At 34.8% G+C, this 22,502-nt stretch overlaps 3 protein-coding genes across 3 annotated transcripts; all 3 read right to left on the reverse strand.

The window, feature by feature from the left end:
- On the reverse strand, window positions 1-957 carry LOC105861312 (olfactory receptor 5M10-like). The gene has a single exon (XM_012746703.3). It carries the CDS (start codon window positions 955-957, stop codon window positions 1-3), a length of 957 nt encoding a protein of 318 aa, XP_012602157.2.
- A 7,043-nt stretch (window positions 958-8,000) lies between these two features.
- On the reverse strand, window positions 8,001-8,939 carry LOC105861266 (olfactory receptor 5M5-like). The gene has a single exon (XM_012746659.1). It carries the CDS (start codon window positions 8,937-8,939, stop codon window positions 8,001-8,003), a length of 939 nt encoding a protein of 312 aa, XP_012602113.1.
- A 4,954-nt stretch (window positions 8,940-13,893) lies between these two features.
- Window positions 13,894-14,832, reverse strand: LOC105861267 (olfactory receptor 5AP2-like). Its single transcript, XM_012746660.1, has one exon. It carries the CDS (start codon window positions 14,830-14,832, stop codon window positions 13,894-13,896), a length of 939 nt encoding a protein of 312 aa, XP_012602114.1.
- Between the last annotated feature and the right edge of the window lie 7,670 nt (window positions 14,833-22,502).

Raw genomic sequence — 22,502 nt, forward strand, 5'->3', positions numbered from 1 at the left:
CTAATGCCTAAAAAATGCAATTTTATGAAAGAAAATTTCCCTAATCATTTGTTGCATGGCAAGGATTACATCTTTATTCCTTAGGCTGTAGATCAATGGGTTCAGCATTGGGCTCAAAAAAGTATAAAAGACTGCAACTATTTTGGACTCCTCTACAGACTTCTCTGATGTAGGCCTTAAGTACATGCAGAAGAGAGTTCCGTAAAATAGAGTGACTACTGTCAGGTGGGACCCGCAAGTGGAAAAGGCTTTGTGCCTGCCTTCAGCAGAACGTATCCTCAAGATAGCTGCAAAAATGAGAAGGTAGGACAGAAGAATGATGAAGAGAGAGCTTAAGAGAGTAAATCCAGCAACAACAAACATCGCCATCTTTTTGACATAGGTGTCAGAGCAGGCCAACATTATAAGGGGAGGGTCAGCGCAGTAGAAATGATTGATTTCAAGAGAGCCACAGAAGGATAAGTGAAATGTCAGCAGTGCCTGTGAGAGCCCATTAAGGAAGCCACATATATAAGATACTGTGACCAGAGATGTACAAATGTTCTTGGACATCCTGGAACTGTAATGTAGGGGACTGCAAATGGCTACGTAGCGGTCCAATGCCATTGCAGCGAGGATGTAAAACTCAGTGATCACTAGTGCAATGAAGAGAAGGCACTGTGTGAAGCATCCAGCGTAGGAGATGGTCTTCTGGTCTGAGAGGAAATTGTACAGCATATTTGGGGTAATATTGGAGGAATAGCAAATGTCTACAAAGGAGAGGTGGCCAAGGAAGAAATACATGGGAGCTTGGAGGCGGGAATTGGTCCGGATCAGCAGGATCATGCACAGATTCCCTGACAGCGTGATTAGGTAGACAACCAGAAATACCCCAAAGAGGATCCTCTCTAGCAGAGGGTTGTCTGTGAGTCCCAAGAGAATAAATTCTGTTACCATAGTGTAGTTTCGGGAGAACATTTTCTTATTCCTTGAAACCTGTAAGTGCAAAAGACATAGGATTTCTGTCCTATGCAGATTGTGCATTTAACCCATCCATTCATCATTCACTTGTTCATCATCCATCTATGGGAAAATTATCTTATTTTTTAACAAATATGTCAGAATTTCTGTGTAATATTTTCACACTATATCCCTGTATTATTTGTCTGTCTTTCTGCATCTCACACAGACACATACCCACACACAGACACATACACATTATCTCTTCCTCATGCCGACACACACATGTAAATATATATTCAGACATTGATACATTTAAACCTGCTTTTTGGGACAACTCCACATTTGGTAAATTTTTCTAACTTTGTTAGGGAACAAAAAAACCTGAAATTAAAGAAAATCAGCTATGAAAAGCAACAGGTTGTTTGTCTCATTTAAATGAACAAATGAAGGACTTTCCATCTCCAGGGTCCCTCCATTTCTGACATCCTATTGTTTCAGACACAAAATAGAAATAAAATTTATTACACCATGTTAACTTAAAACCATTCATTCTCTGGCTTCATTTTATTCAGAAAAAGAATATTAAATTTGTGAAATTTATCTCAATATATGCCTAGGATGGTTCAGAGTTATAAACTGTTTTCCGTTTGTAATTTTATCCACCCGTATATTCATGTGCAATGTAGAGCTTGATATTTTTTCCTTTTTCTAATTTTTGGGGTTATAGCAGTTAAAAATTTCTCATTCTCATGAGAGCATACATTATAGTGGAAAAAATATGTTAGGCACTTAGAAATATAATATAATTTAAGGTTAAAGCAAGTTCTATGAAAAAAACATGAAGGCATGATGCTTTTAGATGAACACGCAGAGAAGATGTCCTGAAAAGATAGCATTTGAACAGTAAATAAACAATTCCAGTATATGGGGATGGCTGCAAATATTTTTGGGATTCCATTTTTGCCCACTAACCCACTCCTGAAAATGTTTGTTTATGGAACCACAGGTGCTGTACAAAAGGGGACTAAGCTTCCAGCTCCAGCCAATCTCTTTCAGACCTTTGTGAAAAGACGATATGACTCTTCAAAAATTTATCCTAAAGCCACTATTCATTTAGCTCTCACATACACATCAGAAAAACTTGCATACAGTAATTGATTTTTTACAAATCAACGAAATATTAACATATAGTTAGAATCTACACACACACAGAGAAAGATGTATTTTTAGTAAACAAATGTAAAAAAAGGACTTACCTGTAAACTTAACTCACCGTACTTTATAAAAACAAGTTGGAAACGTTTATATTTCTTAGGTATATTCCCTTGAGTATTTTAAAACTAATTGTAAACAACCAATTAAATTTTTTGTTTGTTTGTTTCTCAAGGGCATAACTTTAATTTGATTCTTGACGAGCAAGATTCTCCTTCGAGGATGAAATCCCTATGTAACATGTATGTACCCTGGTTGGTATATGTGCCCATGAAATTTTAGTATGAATAGAGAAATGAGTCGTTATTTTCAATAATATGGAAGGAAGAAAACATAAGTAGATAAGTTTTGTATCCTAACATAGTAAAGACAAGGGAATTCCCATCAAAGTCTGCAGTTTTTCACAATAGACACTGGGATGAGGGCATCTACTGAGAATTAGGGGTAGGAACGTGTAGTAGATGAGAGACTTGAGGAGAGGAAAGGTTTGAAGGATTGTGGTGGAAAATAGAAGAGTGATATAATTGAAAAAGGAAGTAGAAAGGAAGTAGAGGACTAGCCAGGGGTGAGTTTCCTTGGGAGGATGGACATTATGGGTTTACTCTGGAAACTTTCTGCCCTAAGGAGTTAATGTCATCAATATGCCAAGAATCGAAGACAGGTTTGAGAACCATTATGTTTATAAAATTCATGATTCATAAAATGAGTGGCTCGGAAGAAGCTGAAAATAGAATAAAGAATATTTAAAATTGTTTGACACTGCATTTGTTAGACCTCGAGCAATCCGCCCGCCTTGGCCTCCCAGAGTGCTAGGATTACAGGTGTGAGCCACTGCACCCGGCCCATAAATTTCATTTAATTTCATGTTGCTATCCTCAGTGTCAAGCAGATCAAGGTATTTACTGAATGTTTAAATTGAAAGTCATTAAAAACAAAACGAAGCAAAACAAACAAAATGGAAAACAGAGTCACAGTGTTATCAGAGCTCTTTCCATATCCTGATTATAATAGATCAAAAGCTTAAGATGGAAAGCTAAGGCTTTCCTCAAGTCCATTCTTTCCCTGGAATCTTTATAAACAATTAATTCAAATCAGGAATGCAGAAAGCGAACTTGTTCTTAGCACTCTGGGAGGCCAAGGCAGGAGGATCATTTGAGCTCAGGAGTTAGAGACCAACCCGAGAAACAGCAAGACCTGTCTCTACTAAAAATAGAAAGAAATTAGCTGGACAACTCAAAATATATAGAAAAAATTAGCCGGGCATGGTGGTACCTGCCTGTAGTCCCAGCTACTTGGAAGGCTGAGGTGGAAAGATTTCTTGAGCTCAGGTGTTTGAGGTTGCTGTGAGCTAGATTGACACCACCACATTCTAACCCAGGCAACAGAGTGAGACTCTGTCTAAAAAAAAGCCAACTTGTTCATCTTTTATCACTTTTCTTTGTTACCAGTATCAGGGAAACCTGTTTTTTTAAAAAAAAAAAAAAGATAAGAAAGAGAGAAGCAGAATAAGAAAAAGTTAGATGTTAGATGAAGAATTTAAAGTGGTGAATAGTCGTGGTCAAGGCAAATTCTTAGTGGCTGTCTCTACGGAAAAAGATCTTCAAAGAATATTTCCCTGGATGTCATCAACTACTTTTCTAAATCCTTCACATCACGCAAGCTACATATTTCTTGACAATCAGGTACACTGAATGATAAGTGTAAGAACTAAGAATGATTTTAATATGTTCGGAAGTGTAACAGAAAAAGAAAGGAGAAAACACATGAAGCCCTCACACCTAGGATAAATTCAAAATAATTCCACGTTCATAATGTAGTTGGTAACATTAAACTGATTGTTTCAGACATCCAATTTGAGATGTTCAGTCTTAATTTTTTGAGTACTTTTGGAAATTTATACATTAAGACAAATCGAATCATCTTACGTTTTGTTTTTAAGAAATATTAACTGAAATTAAAGAGGTTATTAGTTCAGTGTTGTTTTATTTATCGGTTTTTGGAGGAACAAAACTTGACTGTTTTCTGATAGTAAGATTTATAGCTTAGACGATTATGCAAGTGGAATAAGGAACTCAGCTATGAGAGACCTAACATAAGCTCAACTAAACCACCAAAGACTAGAAAGTGCTGCTTCAGAATCCAAGGCAGAGATCAGCCTTGTGAAGCCTGTGATCATTCTTGTGAAATTCAGTGTCCACAAAACACTAAAAAATCTAAAGTCTGAAATATGCTCATGTACAATTAAAGCATACGTTTATTTGTCACTGAGGTAATTGAGGTGCACTCTCTCCAGGAACCATGTATACCTGGGAGAGTATCTTAGGAATTTAGAGAAGAACAAAGCATCTCTCATGTTCCTGAGGCTCCATTGAATTGAATAGTACAGATTTGACCAGATCCTGCCTCAGGCTTCAGAATTCAAGTTAAAATAAGATTCCTACTCATGTCTACTAGGATATGGCTTTCACTTCATTCATTAATTTATTCATTCATTCAACACATAGCTAGTGAATTTGTCTTGTGCAGCAGGTGCTATCCTAGGTACTGACAGGATAACATACAAAATTAATCTTTCCATTCCTTTCACACAACTTGCAATGTGAAGTTGAGGGTAGGTGAATATTTCAGGGAGTGGATGGGTTGATAAAATAAAGCACAAAACCTATTTATGAACTACTGGCCTTATGTGACCTGCTGCTCTTCCCCAGTATCTTCTGGATTGCAGTTCTTTCCCTCCTTTCATTTGCCCACCACAGTCCACATATTATATATCTGTCTTCTTACTATTCCTTTAACAAACCAAGGCAGATGGTGCCTCGGAGCCTTCGTGTTTACTGTGTGTACATGCGGAAATCTCTTACACACACACACACACATACAGACACATACACACACACACACACATACACACACACACACACACATAGTATTATCCCTCTCCAGGCCTTGCTATAATGCTGTTCTCACAGAGAGTTGTTCACTGACCCTGCCCCTCCCTATTCCATTGCCTCCTTCAAACCACCACCCATTTTCATGTCAAATACACACATCTGTCAGCCTGGAAACTGGCCCAGTTTGGGTAGAAAAAGATGATCAAAGCGTTCAGAGCCGACGACAACTCATAGAATATGTTAAACCATAGGTGGGGAATATTTGTGATGGTGGCTACCAAAATAAGAGTGTAGATACAGGACTGATAGAGCATAATTTACCATTTGTTTTTTGTTTGTTTGTTTGTTTTGGTTTTCTTGTTCTCTTAGATACCACTATAGGATGAATAACGTAGGTTTCATGTACCTTTTGAAGAAGTGATGAGCATGGACTCTGGAAAGAGCACAGCTGTTTCCATATATTTTAAAGGTATTTTCTCTGAGACATCTTTCAAAATAATACATTAATGCAAGCTTTCAGAAGAGCAATTGTACAACTACTTTTATTAAGATAATGTTTATTGATGAAGGGATTGCCAAATTGATACTAAAATAAAGATCCCAGAAACAGACTAATTCATATATAAAAACCTGCACATGACAGTGTGCACTAAAAAAATTAATGAGAAAGTGAAGAATATTGAGAAAAATAGAAAATTGATGATTTTTATTAAAAAATAGAATTTGATTTTGTTTTGCAACATTTACAATAACAGAAAGAATAAAGGCCTTAGTGTGCAAAAGCAAAAAATGATAAATTGTTAGAATAAAATATAGGATAATATTTTATAATAAAAAATAATTATTTAGATAAGACACATAGAGCATATATAAAGAGAAAATGGAAAAATGTGAACTACATTAAAATCAGTAACTTTTGCACCACCAAATATAGTATGCACAAAAATGAAACACAAGCTACAAACAGGTTGAATATATTTGCACTGAATACAATATCAAAAGATTAGTACCTATTACACAGTACATAAGGAACTATTATATATAGAGGAAATAAAAATAAAACAACACAGCTCAAAGGTAAAGAAAGAATATGTACACACAATTGGAAATAATAGAAATATTGAATTAGTATCAATACATTTAAAAATGCTTCACATGTAATGGCAATCCAAACTTAAATAAGAAATGGGAATTTATTTTGCACCCATGAGATTAGAAGAAATTTAACCTCTAACAGTACCTGTATTGATAAGAATGTGGAGTAAAAAAAACAATCACACACTGATGGTGGGAGTGTATATTGGTAATACAATTAGTGATATATAATAAATTTAAAGATGCTCATATCATTTGACCCAGAAATTACCATTCTACTACAGGAATTCTTTTACTGGTACATGTTCAGAATTACACAGGAAATTTGTTGTAAGATTTTCATATTATCAAAAAACTGGAAAATATAATTGTGCATCAACAGTAGATTAAATACATATGTCGTCAGATATTTGTATATTGACATAGACTATACCAATGAAAGGGCTGCTACATGAATCAGCATAAGTAAGTCTAACAATGTGTAGTCAAAATTTGAAATAAGTTGCAGAAGGGCACATAGAGTAATTATATCAAGCTTTAAATCTAGCAAAACAATCCTATATAAGCCAATTGATACATAAACACCTAGGAAATTATGCAACTCTGCATAGCAATAGGAAACATTAAATTCCTAATAGAATTTGCTGTAGGAAATGGGGAAAGATACAGAATCAAGCAGAGAGAGAAAGGTTTTGACTTTATAATATCTGAAACAAATGTGACATTGTGTGCAGACTTAACAATGATTAATTGTGCTTACACAGGTGGTCTTCATTTTATTTTCTATTTTTGGTTGATGTTGGAAACAGTTCATAATAAAAAATTAATAAGAGAAATACAAAACAAACTTATAATATAGTTAAAATCTACATTATTAGAGGTGGCAAAGAATTTAACTTTCTAACAGCAAGGAAAGAAATAATAAAGTAAAATATAAATTATTTGACAATATTTTTACATGATACAAAATGAACATATTCAAATCAGTAACATTTATATATACCCACAGCAAAAAAAAAAAAAAAAATCTGAAAAATCAAGAAAGCAATTCCATTTACAATAGCTACAAAGAATATAAAATGTCTAAGAATCAATTTAACCAAAGAAGTGACAGACCTATATAAGGAAAACCATAAAGTACTGATGAAAGGAATTGAAAAAGACATGATAAATGGAATACTATTTCATGCTCATAGATTGGAAGGACTAATATTGTAAAAATGAAAATACTACCAAGGCAATTTGCAGATTCAATGCAAAACACCAATGACATTCTTCACAGAAATAGAAAAAGCAATCCTAAAATTTGTATGGAACCACAAAAGATCCAGAATAGCCAAAGCTATCCTTAGCATTTTCATCAAAAGCCTTATGAAAGAGGATCTTATTGGATCAGTAGTACCAGTCTAAAGATATGCATTAGAGTAATAATATGAAACATACTCAAATGATCTTCATTTTTATACAATTTCTGTAAAGGATAAAAGAAAAATCCTCACCTACTGTGGTTGACAAGTTTCTGAAAAATAGTTTGGAAGTTATTAAGCACTATAAAAATTGAATGAATTGTCATTTCCATAGTATTTGATATTCCTGTCTTTTATAACTTTGTACCCGTAGGAGTACTGTGGATGGAGTCATTTGTTCTTTATTGATATTAATTTTTTTTTTCAATTCACCGAGGTGGCACTGTGAACCATAACTGATAATTTGACATATACTTCCAAATCCCATACACAAATGATGAAAAACAAAAATAGCTCAATAATGTAATTGTTAAATTAAATATCAATTAATTTAAAATGCTTATTACTTAGATAATAAAGATACACTATGTGACCTGTCACCAAAATATCTACTTTATTTAACAAACAGTTTCTTTTGGATAACTTTCTGCATTGCTCTTTTAACTTCTTTGTTCCTCAGGCTATAGATCAACGAGTTTAACATAGGACTCACAAAGATATAAAAAACAGCTACGATTTTCCCCTGTTCTACAGAGGCCTCCGACGGGGGCCTCAGGTACATGCAGAACAGCGTCCCGTAAAAGACGGTGACAGCCGTCAGATGGGAGCCGCAGGTGGAGAAGGCCTTGTGCCTGCCCTCAGCGGAGCGGATGCGCAGGATGGCTGTGAAGATGAACATGTAGGAGATGAGGATGATGGTGAGAGAGCAGGTGAGGTTGGAACCAGCCACCACGAACATGGCAGTTTCTTTGACGTAGGTGTCCGAGCAGGCGAGGACCATGAGAGGGGGGTCTGCACAGTAAAAATGGTTGATCTCGTTGGGCCTGCAGAAGGACAGACGAAGCATCAGGATGGTTTGTGCCAGACCGTTTGCGAAGCCGTAAACGTAAGGAGCTGCAACGAGACAGAGGCAGACACATCTGGACATTTTGCTCCCATATAACAAAGGCTTGCAGATGGCCACATAGCGGTCATAAGCCATCACTGTGAGCATATAATAGTCTGTGATCACCAGGGCAATGAAAAAGTGGAATTGTATAAAGCAGCCAATGAAGGAAATGGTTTTTCTCTTGGATAAGAAGTTAACCAGCATCTGAGGAGTGACGTTGGTGGCGTAACAGAGATCTACAAAGGAGAGGTGACTGAGGAAGAAGTACATGGGAGTGTGAAGTTTTGAGTCACTTCTGATTAACAGAATCATGCTCACATTGCCGATGACCGTGATAAGGTAGATGACTAAGAATACCACAAAAAGGACAGGTTGCAGCTCAGCTCGATTGGTCAGTCCCAGGAGAATAAACTCAGTCACAGCTGTGCAGTTTTTCTTTAGCATTGTGTTTGCTCGGCTTCTAATGAGAGCTAAATACAAGGAAATAAAAATAAATGAATTTGGCTTTTTTCATATATCCATTACCCCCATGGTGTCATCTGATATGTCTTCTTCTTCTCTCAAACTTGTAATTATACATGCCATAAAGAAACAGCCTCGTAAGCATGTGATTGATGTTTTAAACATCTAAGTTAATATAGAGCTCCTTATATAAAAAGGCAAGCATATTTGAAATGGTTTTCTGCCAGTCTTTTCTTCAAGTCATTTTAATTTAAAAAGCCTTGTCCTTTATCCTTTTGCAAGTCTTCTTCATATATGTTCCCTTACACTTTCCTTGAACATATGCATTTAAACATCACTTATCTTTAAAATTGAAATTCTTTGTTTTACAATACACCTGTGGATATGATCTCTAAAGTATCAACCATTGAAACTCATCTACATTTTTCACAGCTGGATGAACATAGAAAAGTTGAACTGATATATGGTGCACATCCTTAGGGAACAAGAATCTCTTTATCTGCCCCTCTGAACCCTAGATAATGTGCAAACTTTTTCCTCACCATGTAACACATGCCCACCTGAGGTAGTCTACCTCAGGTGGCCTTCATATCAACAAATTATTCTTAACTTTTAAGACTCAGCTCAGGATTCTTTTTTTGTTTGGTATATTTCTACCTTTTGTTCCCCAAGGCATAAATTGGCTCTTGGAGAACAAAAGTAAATCTTGAAAAATATATTTTTATGTGATATATATATATACACACACACACAGAATACATAAACAATATACATATACATATGTAAATGAGTATCACATACACATGTATTCATGGTATAAATGTTTATGAGGAGACAATTAAGGAAAAAATAGTATGTCAAAAGGCTGGGGAAGTGCATAATAATGAAAAATTGGTTAAGAAACATATCCTAAGACAAAAATGATTTTTAAAAATCTACCTCACTCTAACTCTTGCAAAATTATTAATAAGCCAAACATTATAATGTGAATTCAATATAAGTTCTTTAAAACATGTAACATCATAGTGAAATAATAATCATATTAACCATACATCTGAGACTGTACTTAAAATATCATGAAGTTTATCTCTTCACATTTAGGCAGGATAAGTGTGACTATGAAGATTTTTATGGGAGGATCGAAATTCTCTTTCAATGACACATATCCAGATTCCACAATGTTATAGTGACTCTTTTTTTTAATAACTAGCACATCAACACTAAAAACAGATCACTTTTCAAGGTACTTTGTAAATTCCATGCACAAGAATCTAGTCTATTGTATCATCCCATTCTGTACATGAGAACTTTGAACTTATTGACTAAAGAAATCCTAAATCAATGGAATCAAAATTATTTTGTGCATTTCTTTCTTTGAGCTAATAAGGCCCATCTGAATTTTAATAATAATTTTAATAATAATTGCCAAATATAAAAATATTTTGGCTAAAGAATGTTATTTTTAATTAGCTTCTATTTATTGAAATATTAATCAAGATTCAAAATAATTAATATCTCCATCTTTTCACTGTGGGGAGATGAAGTCATACAAACAATGAACAGTCCAGATAGCTTAATTGAGTATTTTAGGGTAATAGCCTTACATCTAAGAAAAAGAACACAACATCTTACTGATTTGAGCAAGAATATTCTAGACAGAAGCTTTTGTAAGTGGACAGAAGTGGCTTTGGGGACATCTGAGGCTGTTCCCTCCTGATATCTTGCCTTACCCCTACAACGTTCTAATGTAAATGCCGCTGCCACTGCTCCATTCTCCAAAGAGTCCAGAAGTTTGGTCTTCGGCTTGCACAAAAGTGGTGCCTGCTTGGCATGTTGTCAGGTTCAGTTTGATGGGGAAAAATAAATTTAGAGAAGGTTCCTACCTAAAATGTATTTTTCATTACTTTGAAATAATTAACATCTATGACGAACCTAAAAGTGGCTCATTCTTTATGAAAGGGGTACAGAACATTACATGATATAATGTCAGTAATGATAAAGAGCATTGTTAACTCAAAAAGAATCAGAAAGATTATTTAATAACATGCCTTTTTTTTTTTTCTTTTCATCAAGAAGCTAGAAAGTAAACATGGTTGATTATTGAGTATCAGCAGAGTATAACAATCAATGACAGTTTGCAGTCACATTTCCTGGATGGGAATCCAGGTTCCTCTAGTTTCCTGCTTTGTGGTCTAAGACAAATGATTAATCGCTCTGTGCTTCACTTTCCTCATTCATAAAACTTGGCTAATAACAGCAAATCCCTCCCGATGAGCAAGTTAATACAGAGGACACTTTTGAAGTATGTCTGTTTATAGTAAGCACTTAATAAGCTGTGACTAGTAGTATTATTTGAAGAATGATACAGGCCTGGTCTACAACAAGACTCAACATCAAAGTGAGAGCTTCTTTAGGGACAAGGATGTTACCTAATCTGATTGTAGACTCAGGAGTACCTTGATTAGTGCTTTTCCCATTGTAGGCAGTCAATAAGTACTGATGAAGTTAATGTTCTCTTTGGTCTAGTTAACATATCATTATGTAAACACTCCATAAAGACTATTCTGTAAACACCCGTACTCTCAGAATAGTAGCATTTTCATAGGGACGTTTACTGATTCATTAGAATGTATTTCAGCTCAATTTATTTTTATTGACTAAAATGTTTATTTCTAGATTCCAAAATATTTTTGAAAGGTCTAATCCTACCTGAGAAAGAAGAGTGATTTCAAAATGACAGAATAGATATGAAGTACCTGAAGAGTTTATAACGGAATTGACATATGAGGACCAAATCCCTATGGTTCAATTATTTCTAGCAAAAATCCAATCAAACTAAGAATAACCACTATTTTTCCATTCCTGTGAAAATCCTAAGTGCATTGAGGGCATCAGTTTTGCCCACTCCTCACTGTCGTCAGGGAGTCAAATCTCCTGAGATGGAAGAAGCAATGGGATTCATTATTTATTTTACTTTACTCTTGAATGACTTAATACATTTTGTCTTGGGTAAATATTAAGTTTCATTGTTTACAACCTATAAGATAGAATAGTGTATGGCATGGGGGAAAAGTTTTAGAGTCTGGAAAATCATTGGAAGTTCAATTAACTTTTTCTAAACTTGGACTAGTTATTTAATGATTTTGAGCTTTGTACCTTCATTTTTTTTTTGAAGGGATGAAAATTGACAGCTACAGAACATCGTGGGTTTACAGATGATATTGATGTGCTGGTGACTCTCCCTTTACCACTCTACTCCCATCCAGATCTATTGTCTTGTCTTTTCTGCCTTGTCTTGTCTACCTGGAGCTCAACCCCTGTGGAGTGCATGATTAGAGCTTTCTGGTGTCTGGTTTCCAGCTGACTTTGCCCATGAGAGAAGCCAGCAAGAAGTCAAAAGTGGGAAGGAGAGAGAAGTACCTCAATTTCTTTCTCATTCACCTCTTGCTTCAATATAAACAGGAATATGTGCTAGGTATATACAACTATATGTGGTAGAGTGCCTGCATTCCTCCAAGGAGAACTCGTGCTGGAGCATCTCTGAGCTACCCTTATTAGCAAAGTGAAATTATGTACAATCAATTTCCCGAACAAGAAAATGATTTACATTCATTTACTCTAGGCAGCGATGCTTAATATTAATGACATAGGAACTGAAAGAAAAAAACTTATCTGCTAACTAATCAAGTAGGACTAAGTTCTTGAGTAGGACTAAACACATGATCCTGCTTAATTATAAGCAGCTAACTTCTTTTTTGATGGCCTACTATGAAGGCATGGAGATGGATACAAATAGGGTTCTTTTCTGACAGAGCTCCCAGACTATGTTAGCAAACATTACACTGTATTATGATTTGTTTCTGTGATTAAGATCTTGTTAAAGTTACATTATCTGTAGAATCACAAGAATATGCATGTGTAACTCTCTGCTTAGGGAAGGACAAAGGAGATAGTATTTGGGCTGTGACTTGAAATATGAAGATCTTTACAGAAAAAGAATGACAGGATAGACAAGACCACTGGTCGAGCAAGAAAATCATGTGTTTTTAATATGCAATATCTGAAAAGCAAACTAAAGAAAGATAAAATTATAAGATTTATATTTAATTTCTCACCAAAAACACTGAAAACAAAATTATTTCTTACACACTTTTAAGTGACCACTTTTCTATTTAGATGACAACTAGTCTTCTAAGGAAGGACATATATTAGGTTCATACAAACTATATTTTATCCAATCCCACCAGCTGAAAACATTATTTTTCACATTGTCTGTGATCACTGTAAAGAAATCCAGTCCTGCTAAAGTGACATCTCAGTTAAGGTATTGGTCAAATAAACTGAAAGATTTGAACTTGTCCAAACCAAATTGCAGTAACCAGTAAAAGAGATATGTATGATTATTTGCCAAGGCATTAGGGAAACAATGCTCATCTTGCTCTAGCTCTTTAAGGTTAAACTATTTACTACACTACCAGCAGGATTTAGTTCTGGTACTTCTCTCTGGTTCACCAGGGGCATGACATAGTGTCTAAGCCTTGTTTTAGTCCCTCAACATAATCTAGCTGAGCCTACTCCTCACGCCTTTTTCTCTGGCAGTTCACCATCCAGTGAAGGAGCTCTCAAACATGGAAGAAGATGGAATTATTCATTTTGTCACTCAACCTTTCTCTGTCTCAGCAATTCTAATCTTGGGATTTATGCTGACGAACAAGGTGTCAAAATGTAATATTTGGTTATTTTTGAGCATTTGGATTCTGTGAAATAAGTGGGGTTTATACAAAGTGACCAGACTGTCCATGATGATTGGAACATTTGGTCCAACTCCACTATCAGAAAAAAGCTCATGCCAGTAAAATGGAGCCAGGGTGAATGCAGGTGGATTTGGTCACTGGTAAGTTCCTGTATAGTCCTAAAATCACATGGCTTGATGATTCTAAGTAGAGAAGTGGAAAGAAGTTGTTTGAAAAATTTTACTTAAGGAAGCTTTGACTTCCTTGTTTCTCAGGCTATAGATGAGAGGATTTAGCATGGGGATGATCACTGTGTAAAACACAGACACCACTTTGTCTTGATCCATTGAGTAGCTGGAGCTGGGACGCAGATACATGAACAAGATTGTCCCAAAGAAGATGGTGACCGCCGTCAAGTGGGAAGCACACGTGGAGAAGGCTTTGTACCTCCCTTCTGCAGAATGAATCCTCAAGATGGCAGCAAGAATGTAGAGGTAGGAAACCAAAATCATCAGGAGGCAGCTCAGTTCATTAAAACTGGCAAAAGCAAAAATGACAATCTCATTGATGTGTGTGTCAGAGCAAGAGAGTTTCAGGAGAGGTGGAGTGTCACAGAAAAAGTGGTTGATGACATTCGAGCGGCAGTAAGACAGCTGGAAGGTGAAGCCAGTGTGAATGGCAGCATTTATAAAGCCTGCAGAATAAGTAGCCAACACCAGGAGGGAACTGAGGTGGGGGGACATCAGGACCGTGTACAGGAGAGGCTTGCAGATGGCCACATAACGGTCATAGGCCATCACGGCCAACAGAAAACCCTCAATGCCAGCAAAGGAGCCAAAGAAGAAGAATTGAGTGGCACATGCATTAAAGGAAATGACTGGGTTGTCCACCCAGAAATTCACCAGCATATTAGGGGCAATGACAGAAGAATAACAGAAGTCAACAAGAGACAAGTTACTGAGGAAAAAGTACATGGGAGTGTGGAGACGTGAGTCGATCTTGATTAATAGGATCATTCCAAGATTTCCTACAACAGTGATCATATAAACAACTAGGAACACCACAAAAAGAAGACATTGTATTTCTGGATGATCCCTGAATCCCAGGAGAATAAATTCAGACACTGTTGTAAAGTTGCTCATATCTTGTCTCAGAATGGATTATTTATTTGCTGGCATAAGAAAGAAACCATGAGAGACATGTTAATCTGATTCACTATAGTAACCATTGTATTACTGGTATATATTAATATCTACTGCGTCTATATGTATCCCATAATATCATGTCATGAACCTGAAATATACACAATAAAATTTATTTAAATAAAAGAAAAAAAAACAATGAAATGAATTATACAAAAAAATACCTGGAAATTAAATAGTTCATTCTCTGCTTAAGATGACTTCCAAGATGTTCTGAAAACATATGTATTGCAACTCTTTATTTTTCTTACTGAAGGAAAGGTGAAAAGATCCCTTAAGTAAACATTAAGTTATTTTTGAAAATAAATATGTGTGTGTGTCTGTCTGTGTGTGTGAGGGTTTGTTGATTGTTACTATTTGTCCAGATCTTACTTTACCTCCCAACTTTTCTTTCCTCCTTTCTTGATCTTACTGCTATCATCAGATTCCTTTGCCATCCCCTTAGCAATTAAACATATTGACACAGTTGACTATACTAGCTGTATTGAATTCTGCATTTCTTGTTTTCTCTTAGCCCTTTATAATCAGGTTTTTCCTTCCATCACTCCTTGGAAACTGCTCCTGTGAAAGGCATCACTGGTCCTCATATTGCTAAATCCAATGGTGAATTCTCAGTCCTCATCGTACTCAATCTGTCAATAGCAGTTGACATAACTGACTGCTTACTTGCCCTTGAAAGGCTGCTTTCTCTACTATTCCAGGACATCAGGCTCTCTGAGTTTTCCTCCTCCTACATGGGTCAGTTCTCTTTCCTCTTCTCTCTGACTCCTTATGTCAAAAGAGCTCAGAGCTCTGTTTTGATCTTTCTCCTTTTCCATTTCCACTCCCCCTTGGCGATATTATTCTGTCTTAAGGTTTTAAATAGCATCCATATGCTTATACCTTCTGAATTTATATTCCCAGCCCTGTTTGCTTTTCCAAACTCCAGACTTATAATTCAACTGCTTACATTTCCACACAGATATCAGATAGCAACTTAACATGACCAAAAGTGAATTCCTAGTGGCCTCCCCTAATTTGTTTTAAACATAGCATTCCTCATATGAAGTCAATGACAACTCTATACTTTCATTTGCTCCAATGAAATTAAACAAATAGACAAATAAATATTGGATAAATTATTATTATTTATCTTTCTCACACAGTCCATAACCCATCCATTAGATTATTCTGTTGGCTCTTCCTTCAAAAGAAGGAAGATCCAAGTACTTGGCTATCTCCAGCCAAGTACTTCCTACCACCTTTATTTCTACCACCAAGTCTTAGGTCAGCATCATCTTTTAATTAGATTACTGTAATAGTTTCTTAAACTGATCTTCCTATCTCTAAAATTAGCTAAAATCCTACCCTGTAAATTATCCTCTTTTAAAATCACTTTTAAAATTTTGCATACATTTTTGAAGCTTTTTTATACACATACATACATACAAACACAATAACATTATATATGTAATAAATGCATAAACTGGCAAAATGTGTTATATTTCTATGATATATATGATCCTATGTGTATATATGAGAGAAGAATCTTATTTAGCTTTAGTAACTCTGTTTTTCCTGCAGGTGCACATAATTCAGGTTTATATTCAGACAAATATATATGGAGTTTCCCCTCATGTCAGGCATTGCAAAAAAGCCATGGCTCATGCACACATGGATTTACAACAAATTTAATAGAGGTAAAATTATCCTTGCTGCATAAAACATAGATTTGGACTCAGAGATAGTAACTTGTTCAGTGTCATAGAGCAAACACAACTGAACTACAAGATCAAGGCTGAAAATTGATATCAATTTCTCATTTTATACATCTAATGACCTCAAATTATTTTATTTACTACCCTTCAGGAAGAATTATATATGTCATGTGTTTTGGCACTTTTTATACACAAAATTAATTTTTTTTCTGTTTTTCATACCATGGACATTCATGAATATGTACATGTATGCATGAATTTATGCATGTATGTGCATGGATATGTTTAATATTATACAAAAGTTTTCATTATTATATAATGACCCTAAATCTCTCTCTTCTAAAAAATACATATTCATAGTTTACTTGATAACATTAAATTCAGTGTTTCAGATATTCAATTCGAGAAATTCTGTCTGATTTTCTTGAATGTTTTTTAAGTCCTCTTGAAACTTTATACATCTAAACAACTTAAGATAAATTAAATCATCTTACCTTGTGTCCTTAGGAAATGTTCACTGAAGGTAGTGGTATATATCAGTTTACTTTTGTTTTATTAATTGTTTTGTGTAGTAATACATGTTTTCTGTTTCCAACAGTCAGATTTGTAGCTTTGAAAAATTATGCAAGTGCCATAAAGGAATCTGATGGAAGATTTATCTGTGGTCAGTTAAGTCGACACAGGGTAGAATGTGGTGCTTCTTAAGGCAGAACATCAGGCTTATTAAGGCTGTGATCATTCCCTTGAGTATTAGTCGCTGCAAAGCACTAAAAAGTCTGAAGTCTGAAATATGCTAAGCCACAATTAAGAAGTTCATTCATTTTTCACTCAGACAATTGAACTACCTTTTCCCCAGGCAACCACTTATACCTGGGAGAGTATCTTGCAAATTTGGAAAAGAACAAAATGTATCTTATGATCCTGAGGCTTCATTAAGAACAGCACTAAATTAAATGTTACAGGATTGACCAAATTCTGAATCCAACCTTCAGAATTTCACTTAAAATATAATACAATCTTTATTCATTTCTACTAGAATATGGCTCTCACTTCATTCATTAATTTGTTCATTCACTCAAAAGATATTAGTACATTTGTCTCGTGAAGCAGACGTTATCTGTGGTACTGGTAGAGTAGTCAACAGAGTTAATCTTGTCCATTCTTTCAGGCAACGAACTTGCAGTCTGGAGTTGGGTGGAGACAACTATCACATAGTTATTTGAAAAAATAAAGTACAAAACTTTTTTATTAACTGCTAGGCCTTATGTGAGCTGGCACTTTTTCCAACATCTTCCTGATTGTAGTTCTTTCCCTCCTTTACTTTGTTCCCACTGGTACACATATATTTGTCTCCTTGCAATTCCTTTGGCAAAACGAAGAGGATGATGCATCAAAGCCTTTGCATTTACTCTGTGTACACTCAGAAAGCTCTTCCACAAACACTCATACAGTATTATCTCTATTTAGGACTTGCTCTAATGTTGTTATCACAGAGAGCTCTTCACTGACTCCACCCCTCCCTATTCCATTGCCTGCTCAATTGTTTTTAATATCAACACTCATATTCATGTCAAATGTACACACATGCACACATGTATAATAAATTCTATACAGGCAATAAAATCTTCCTTACTTAAATATAAGTTTAATGAGACAGAAGACTTTGTTTTTCTTACCTGCTATACCTCTAGTACATGTTACTGTGCACATTTCTCAACAAATATTTTTGAATGAATTATGAGTGAAATCATAAAAGGTGTCCATTTTCTTGCCCCAAGCACAAATTAAGGAAGTATAATAAAAACTAAAAACGTAATTTGTAACTTAATATGGAGAAGAATATTTTAAGCCCAATGACATATAATTCTAAAATACAGTTCCTCCTGGTAATACAAAAGGACAGATTATATCATAGGAGTCTGAGTATAATAGCTAAGTAAGGAAAACTAATTTTTTAATCCTTTCATAAGTCCAAAGTCTCTAGATGCCAGGCTGTTAATTTAATTTATGAGTCTGGAATTTACTGCATAACATCTCATACTGTATAACAGCTAAACACAGTCTATAAGGAAACAGTAGAGCTGGCACTGGAACTTACTAGTTATGTGAACTTAAACATACCATTTCATTATCATGAGCCTCAGTTTATTCATTTCTTCCTTCCTTCCTTTCTTTCTAACATACAAATATTATTTGTGTTTATTTATAGGGTACAATATGATGTTTTGACCTATGTATACATTGTATTAATAGAAAGATTCACTAAAGCTAAATAACATATCTATCACCTCACCAGCTTACCATTTGTTTGTGGTAAAGATGTTAAAAATTATTAATTTAGCAATTTTGAACCATTCAATACATTAACTGTGGCCACTATACAGTGCAAGAGATCAATAAAACCTATGTCTCCAGGTTTTGCCTTTGATCAACATCTCCCCTTTCCTCGTCCCTCTTCCTTCCCCATTAATTTCCACTACCTTTCTACTCTCTGTTTCCAAGAGACTAACAACGTTTTTAGATTTGATGTATAAATGAGATCATGCAGTATTTGTCTTCTGGTGCCTGGTTTATTTCGCTTAGTATAATGTCCTCCAGTGCTATCCATATTGCTGTGAATGACAGAATTGTCATCTTTGTAATGGGTTTGTAGTATTCCATTGTGTTTCCATACTAGATTTTCTTTATGTGTCCTTCCATTGAGGGACACAGGATTGCCTTCATATCATGGCTACTGTGAACAAGGCTGAAATAAATATTGAAATACAGATTTTTGTCAACACACTAATTTTAATTCCATTGGATATATATGCAGAAGTGAGATTGCTAGATCATATGGTAAATCTATTTTTAGTTTTTTGAGGAACTTTCATACTATTTTCCCAAATGGATATACTGATTTATAGTCCTACCAACAGTATACAAAGTTTCCTTTTCCCCACATCCTAGCCAGCACTTGTTATATCATAGCCATTCTAACAGGTATCAAGTGATATCTCATTGCAGCTTTAATTTGCATTTCCCTTATAATTATAGATGCTGAGTATTATTTTCATATATCTATTCCCATTTATTTTAAAAATTTGAAGAAGAAAAAATACTTTCAAACTCCTTTTTTGAGGCCAGCTTTACCATGATACTAAAGCCAGGAATGGACACTAGAAAAAAAGATTACTACAAGCCAATATGCCTGATGAACACAGATGTAAAAGCCCTCAACAAAATATTAGCAAACTGAATTCAGCAGCACATTAAAAAGATCATTCACCATGATCAAGTGGGATTTATATGAGAGATGCAAGGATGGTCTATCAATATGTAAATCAATAAATATGAAATACCATGTTAACAAAATGAAGAAAACTACATGATCATTTCAATAGATGCAGAAAAATTGACAAAATTCAAAATAATTTCATAATTTAGAAAAAACTCTCAACAAAATAGTTATACAAAGAATGCACCTCAACGCAATAAAGACCAAGTATTTTAAGCTCATCATTAATATCAATCAATTGTGAAAAGCTGAAAGCATTTCTTCCAAGATCAGGAATAAGATAAAGATGCCCATTCTCACTGTTTCTATTCAATATAGTATTGAAAGTTCTAGCCAGAGCAGTTAGGCAAGAAAAAAGAAAAAGGCATCCATGTATAAAAAAGAAGAAATAAAATTGTTGCTGTTTGCCAATGACAAGATCTTCTCTACAGAAAACCCTAGGGACCCAAAAAAACAAAACAAAACCCCTGTTAAACTAATAAAGAAATTTAGTAAAATTGCAGTTTACAAAATCAGCACACAAAAATCACTAGTGTTTCTAAACACTAACAACAAACCATCTGAAAAAGAAATTAAGAAAAGAATTCCATTTGAAGTAAAATAAAAAATAGTTAAATAATTAGAAGTCTATTTTAAAATGGAGATAAAACATCTGTACATAGAAAACTATAAAACATTGATGAAAGAAATTGAAGAAATCAAAAATAAATGGAAATATATTCTATATTTGTGGATTGGAAGAATACCCAAAGCTATCTACAGATTTAATATAATCTCTATCAGAATTTCAGTGACACTTTTCACAGAAATGGAAAAAACAATTCCAAAATTCATATAGAACCAGAAAAGATTTATAACCAAAGCAATCTTGAGCAAAAAGGAAAAAGCTGGAGGCATCATACTTCCTGATTTTAAAATATAGTATAAAGCTATTATAATTGAAACAGCATGTAACTTGCATAAAAATAGGCACATTGACCAATGGAAAAAGACAGAAAGCCCAGAAATAAACCCAAGTATTCACAGATAATTTATTTTCAACAAAGGAGTCAAGAATACCTAATGGGGAAAGCACAGTCTCTTCAATATACGGTGTTGGGAAAATTGGATGCTCCCAGGCAGAAGAATGAATTTGGATCATTATTTCATATCATTTATAAAAATCAACTTGAAATTTATAAAAGATTTAAATGTTAGATCTGAAACTGTAAAGCTTACTAGAAGAAAACATAGGGGAAAACTTCTCAACATAGATTTGGACAATAATGTCTTGGATAGGACTTCACAAGCATATGAAACAAAAGCAAAATAGGAGAATTGGGATTGCATCAAACTAAGAAGTGCTTTTTTGCATCAAAAAAATAATTAAGAGAGTGAAGACACATCTATGAATTGGGAGAAAACATTGGCAAACCATATATCTGATGTGGGCCTAATTTACAAAGTAACTCAAACAATTCGATCAAAGAAAACAAATAACCTGAATTTTAGAAAGGTAAATGATCTGAACAGACATTTCTCTAAAGCTTATTCATTTTTAAAATTAGCTTAAAAATATAAAGACTGCTACATTGCTTTCTTGTTAAGGAACTCAAGAGAAGAAAGGAAGAAAAGAAGGAAGAGAGGAAGAAAGGGAAGGTGATAAAAAGTTATAATTAATTAAGTGCCTTTGGTGTACAAAAAGTCAGCTAAGCCAAATAATGCTTCCACATAATAATATCATTTAATCTGGTGATTCTTAAACCATAAATGCCCTATAGTTGGTTGTTGTTTATTTGTTTGTTTTTAATATTATTGCCTAAACCCTCTTTTGACGAATTAAATCAGAATCTCTGTAGATAGGATTTAAGATAGGTGTTTTTAAAAGCTCCCCAGGTGAGCTTTTGAGGGCTTGTTTTTTAATACTTTTTCACAGACAAAGAGATATTGGTGAGAAGCATGTGGATGTAAGTATGTGTGTGTGTTCAACATAAGCAGATCTTTTTGTCTCATATCGACACCAGCCAGCATTTCCCCCTGCTGAAGGCACTGAACAGGTAGACAGGAAGACTCTACCAGTTGATGTCAGCCAACGTTTGTCTTCAGTCACCTCAGGGATATCATTAGTTCATCACATGGTTATTTGCTTTCTCCTTGTCCCATCATTTTGTTATTGTTGTTAGTGTTCTATTTTTCTCTTCTTTCTATTCTATCTTTTTATTGTGGACTTAATTCATTTGGGCTGCTAAACTGAATTATCATAAAGTGGTTGGCTTATGAAGAACAGAAATGTATTTCTTACAGTTCTAGCAGCTAGGAAATCCAAGATGATCAAGGTGCCAATTGATTCGGTGTGTGGTGAGAGCTCCCTCTTGGGATCACAGATGGTGCCTTTTCACTGTTTTTTCATATAGTGGAGGAAGCTAACAAGCTTTCTTTGGCCTCTTTTGTAAGGATGTTAATCACATTCATGAGTAATATGTATCCTGATCCTACTAACTGCAAACATCCTTCTAATATCACCACCATAGGGGTTAGGATTTTGACATATACCGTGTTTCCCCGAAAATAAGACCTACCCATAAAATAAGCCCTAACAGGATTTCTAAGCATTTGCACAATATAAGCCCTACCCCGAAAATAAGACTTAGTGATGG

The sequence above is a fragment of the Microcebus murinus genome, chromosome 4, assembly GCF_040939455.1.
Source record: "Microcebus murinus isolate Inina chromosome 4, M.murinus_Inina_mat1.0, whole genome shotgun sequence".
Taxonomy (NCBI): Eukaryota; Metazoa; Chordata; class Mammalia; order Primates; family Cheirogaleidae; genus Microcebus; species Microcebus murinus.